The sequence below is a fragment of the Anser anser genome (assembly GCF_964211835.1).
Source record: "Anser anser genome assembly, contig: HAP1_SCAFFOLD_46, whole genome shotgun sequence".
NCBI lineage: Eukaryota > Metazoa > Chordata > Aves > Anseriformes > Anatidae > Anser > Anser anser.
Window position 1 is genome coordinate 1,429,575 of NW_028153973.1, and position 5,497 is coordinate 1,435,071.

General features: G+C 43.2%; 1 protein-coding gene across 1 annotated transcript; it reads left to right on the forward strand.

Moving 5' to 3' along the window:
* The first annotated feature begins 1,464 nt into the window (after nucleotides 1-1,464).
* Nucleotides 1,465-4,612, forward strand: LOC310891067 (zinc finger CCCH domain-containing protein 11A-like). The gene is made up of 3 exons (XM_083853361.1): nucleotides 1,465-2,632; nucleotides 3,747-3,916; nucleotides 4,333-4,612. The coding sequence occupies exons 1-3, from the start codon at nucleotides 2,242-2,244 to the stop codon at nucleotides 4,396-4,398; spliced, it is 627 nt and encodes a 208-aa protein (XP_083709487.1). The 5' UTR covers nucleotides 1,465-2,241; the 3' UTR covers nucleotides 4,399-4,612.
* The last annotated feature ends 885 nt before the right edge of the window (nucleotides 4,613-5,497 follow it).

Here is a 5,497-nt window from a genome sequence, read left to right on the forward strand (position 1 = left end):
CTAGAGTCCTAGATGTTTTGTCCTAGGGTAGTCTACTTACGAGTTCATCAGGTCAGTGTAGCTGTATTAAAAAAAAAAAAAAAAAAAAAAAAAAAGCTTTTTTATAGGAACCATGGACTGAAGTGTCATTGCATGAGCTACATAATCACGAACAGTCTGGCCTATGCATAACTGAATAGATTTTTCCCCTTCAGACCAGCTTTCTGCGGAAGGAGAAGAAACTAAAACTCCCGTCCAGCAACCAGCTGAGGAAGGCCAAAATGGATTACGGATGATTTCCACTCGGAAAGCCAGTGCTACTACTGCTAAACAAGGTATTCCAGCACCTGTAGTAGGATAAATCGGAAGGAGAACTTGACAATTAACTCAAAAGCAATGTGGCGTAAAAACACAACAGAATGTAGGGGTGCTGAATGGACTCGGTTATTTCCATGATCTCATTTCTCCCTGATACCATCATGTGCCCATTGGGTCAGAAAGTTGAACTCCTTTTCTTTCCTTTTGGAGAACAAAACAGGGTCACAGCATGGAGTTTAAATGGCTGCACGTGCAGCCTGGCAACCACTGTTGAAAGCCATATCTAACGATAGAGGGATCTAATATCACGTAAATGGATTAAAATTAAAACTACAGTTTTTACCCTGAAGGGTGAAAGGAGGGGCAAAATGCCATTGATTCTATGGTTGTTTCACTTGTGAGGAGTGTTGACAGGGTTTATTCTAAATACTTCTGAAAGTTCCTGAGCACTAAGAAGCCTGAGGATCTGTGGTCCTCAGTGAGTGCCTCTAAGCCTTAGTCTCATTAACTGTTTTCTGTTTTCAGAGGACGGTCTGAATTTTGGAATAAAAACACTTGAAGAAATCAAATTGCAGAAAATGAAGGAAAAAACTAAGAGACACGGTGGTGAGTTAATATTCCCTACTTTCTTACCCTCTTCACCTTCATCCTGTGTGATGATTTTTCTTTCAAAAAAAAATTCTTCCAGTAATACCGGGTAGCTGGCTATGCTTTGGTGAATCCAACTATTTGCCAAAGAAGTGAAATTTGATTGGCTTCAGAATGGCAGGTGATGGTGGCTGGGAGCTGCCTGAGGGATAGACTTCCATGTTTAGCTGGGGGCATCGAGCAACCTGATTCTCAGCCAGCTGGTATTCTAGATGGGAATTCCAAGGGCAACCAGAGGCAAATTAGTCACCTCTCTTATTTGCATGCTCTGGTCACTGTATGTTTGACAGTAATGAATAATTACAGTTTTTTGTTCTTCGTGATAGTTTTTTCTGTTTGGTAAACTTCCTTATGTTTTGCTTGCTCTGAGCAGAAGGTCCTTCAAGATCTTCTCTTCCTCCCGTCGATTCTATGATTTTTCCTGCTCCGGAAAAGGAAAATGTCCGGACAGTGGTGAGAACTGTGACACTGTCTACAGGGGAAGGTAATAATTAATGCTTTTGTTTTGATTTCATTACTCCTAAACTGGAAGGTTAAGCAAGACGGAAGGCAATTCACCCCTGTTAGCCTCCTGGTGCTGCCGCCTTCTGTTCAAAACATGCTTTTATGCTGAAAGTCCCTGGTTGTACTGGAAAGCTTTGGTGCTCAGGTTAAGTGCAGTAGCAGGAGAAAGAAAAAAATGTGTCAGTATGCAAATAGGGGGATAACTGAAAAACAGGAGAGTAACGAGAAGAAAGAGCTCTAGAGGACAGTGCTATGTAAGAAGCAATTTCTGAAGCTTTAAAGAGGCTGACAGTGGCACGTGTGGACAGTAGTGCGATAGGAGTCTGTGTATAAATTATATTGTTTAGAGTTGTGCAAATTCCTTTGAAAGGGAAAGAAGTGAAGAAGTACTGGTTCCTCTTGCTCGAGTGCTGAAGCTCTTCTGACAGCCACTATCAGAAATCTGGCTCTAGGTGTGTGTTTATTTTCCGCTTGTGCCTTGTCAAGGTTTTAAGCTGCTTCTGTGAACCATCATATACAATTAGAATAGAGCCACTGCCGGGAGCAGGAATTTGAAATGCAGTCTGAAAAAGTAATCAAGTAAACTAGCATTTCTGTGTAGCAACTCTCTCTGGATAGGGCTGGTCTTCAAAATACAACAAGTGGCTCAGAGGAGGAGGAGAATGTTAGGCTATTGTCCTAAGATGGGTTATTGGGAACGCTCAGGCTTAGTTTTCCTTAGTGCTGTGACAAATTTTGGAGACTTAAACTATTGTTGGACTCTCTTTAAATGCTGGTGCTTCTCATTTCTTGATGATGACAGGGAAGGCTGCTAAGCCAAAGGGAGAGATCCATGTGAAAACACTGGAGGAAATCCGTCGTGAGAGAGCTCTTCGAGAAAGTCAAGCCAAAGCCCAGGCTGAATGGCATGGTAAAACCAAAGATCCCAGCGCAGGGGCAAAAATTGAGGGTGAGCCCAAGAAGCAGAGTGTGCTCACTCTTTCCGGGCCCAGCAAAGTGCAGTCGAAGGAGCCGGCAGGTAAAGCCAAGCCAGAAGGAGAAGTGCGTGTTAAAACCCTGGAAGAAATAAAGCGCGAGAAAGCTCTGCGGATGCAGCAGAGTGGAGGAAATGTGCCAGCTCCCCCAGCACAACCTGGACCTGCCCCAGCCGGGCAGAAATCGTTATGGAACACAAAGCTATCAGGTAATAAGATGCTTTAATACCTGCCCCGGTGAGGTGCTTCCCATATTGAGCAAGTTCCGTTTGCTCAGGATCTGCTTTGTTTTTCCTTCAATGCGGAGGATAAAAGAGTTTAAGGCTACAAAGTTCAAAGGCAAAGAAGGGCCAGAACATGCAACCATGTCTGTTTTCGTTAATTACGTGATGGTATTCTGTATTTCCCACTAGAAAATTAACACATTGAGGGGCTTTTTAGTCTAATTTTGGTATTCTGTTTTTTTCTGCCATCTGTTTATGGTATGAAGTCCTCCCTGTGTTGAGTTCAAGTTCACCTTCCTCTTTGGCATGTGTTGCTTAACTTGACACGTGTATGTGTTTGTAAAGCATGCATCAGCGTCTTAATGTGGGAGGCCAGTTTCTGTCAAAAATGACAGAGGATCAAAGGCCTCGTTGTTAAGATTATATCAACTTTGTAAAATGAGATTGTGTGAGGGAGATAAGGAGGGCTTAAAGGCTGCATGCACTGCACATTGTAACATTTCTCTCTGTCTCACAGGACACGAGGAAATAAACACACAAAGAAAACAAGTACCCAGCTTTCTTTCGATTCTTCTCCTGCCAGCCAGACGTTAGGTCAGGAATGGGAGACTAGAATATGACTCTACAAATTTGGATTTTGTAGAACAACTTAATAAATTTTGTGGGACATCACTGCAGGGGAGAGGAAGCTGGTACAACAGTTGCATACACTCTCTTGTCTTACTATACCTGCTGCTTTTCCTTTCCTAGAGGGAGCAAGACTTTAAATACAAAAGCTGTCAACATTTGTGAATCTTACTAGACTTCATACAACGTCTTAGAGTATTGCTTGCACTTGGGATCGCTCTGTGTCTGAGTTTCCCTCGTCCTGGATTATGATTTACTGTAGCTATTCACTTTCTTTGTTCCTTTGTATGGATTGTTGGTAGACGGAGTTTACTATGTGGAAGATATTGCTGAGAATCCAGGCAATGGCAGTGTAATTCTGCTGGCCAAATACAGTTAACTGTGTAGACGGGCCGTGGAAATGAGGAAGAGAACGTGGATTTTTCATGAGGCAGAGCAAGACTGTATCAGTTCTCTCTTCCTTTTACTCTAGCCAACTTTAACATGTTTGCGAAGCCTTGGGATGGGAAAGTCGCTTCCCCCAAGAAGAAGGCACTGAAACGTAAGGCACCTGGCAGTTTTCCCTCTGCTGTAGCAGCTGTGAAACCACGGACTGCCTCCGATGCAGACACAATGGGACCTCCAGCCAAAAAAGCAGCTATGGTAAGGACAGGGGCTAATGCAGAAATGGATCCCTTGTAAAATTTATACCCTCCTCTAGGAGAAAAGATGGAAAACTCAAATGTTCTACAGGCCTTCTGTTTCCTTTTAAATCCAGTAGCTGCCTACAGAATTCTTGTAGTACCCTTCCATATTTATTAGATTAATGGCACTATTTACTTAGTCCTCTGTGATTCTGTGATTTCTCTGGTGTGGAGGATTTTGTCCATTAATGCTGTGTTCTTAAAAGACACAAGATCATTAGTAACCTCCAAGAGAATATTAACTTTCTTCAGGAGCACCTTGGTTTTGTATTTTGGCTAAGGCTCCGCAATGCCAGAGGAGAAGCAGCATGGAGGAAAAAGCTAGTAAGGAATCTTTTACCCATGAGTCCTAAACACTGTTTTGCTGCTTTCTAGGCTGTTCCAGCCACGCTGGAGCACGTCCCAGCCACCAGACTTGAAGAAAATCCCCAAAACAGGTGATGACCACAACTTGTTCTTTTTCTCAATCGGTGTATATCCCCAGTGAAACATAAGTTCTGTCACAGGTGGGGAAAAAAGGAGGGTTCTGAGATAATTAAAGCCCAAATCCATCAGAGGATAAGTCACTTATTTATCTTATAAGATAAATAAGTCACGTGAAATGACTTTCTAGCAGCTAGCAGGAATGCTTAATTAGACTTACTTTCTTTAAATGCTGCAAGTCGGTACAGCTTTCCAGTGACTTCTTGCTCTGTCTGAATACCTAAATGAGGATGAGGTGAAGTTCTTCTACTTCCTCGTGAGGTGATAAATGATGAGTAGTGTCCTCTGCCTTTTGGTCCTCAAGAATGCCACCCGAACAAACATACCAGGTGACAAGAGTGCAGGGAGAGCAGAGGGAAGTGATGGCTGCAGATCAGCTTCCTGTAGTGGGGAGCAAACTCTGCTGAGTGTGCTGTGGGAAAAATGACTAACTTAGTAAACAGATATTTGCAGATGGAGACTTCTTAACATTTTTACAGGAAAATTAAGCAAGGTGGCAAAGTGCCTCTTGCTACAAAAATTGAACCATCTTTGCTAGACTCCGGGTGCTCTGGCTTCACAGTGAAACCCCCAAACTGAAAAATGTACCTGCTAATATATTGGGCTCTAAATGTAGCCCTGGGTTAATTGAATAACAATCCCTGGGTAAGATTGAAGTGCAGGAGGGGTTGGCTACGGTTTTAAGAGCCGGTTTGCAGAAAAGGGATTTCCCGTTAAGAAATGGCATATACTGATTGTTCTCTTCCTTGCTCTGCCAAGACCTGAAGCACATCTTGGAAGCCAGGCAGAATCCGTGGAGCCAATGGAGTTCTCAAGCTCGACTTCAGCTTCTTCCCAGCTAGAAGAAGCAAGGACACGCCGGCTGAGTTCCACAGGCAACGCGCCCGTATCTGTAGACGAGGATTTAGAGATGCTACTTTGGGAACTCTCAGACAGCATACTGGAAGCCGAGCTCGACTTGGACCCAGGGAAGGATGAGGATGACCTCCTCCTTGAGCTTTCCAAGATGATTGATGATTGAACTGCATAGTCCTATGGTATATTAAAAAAAAAAAAA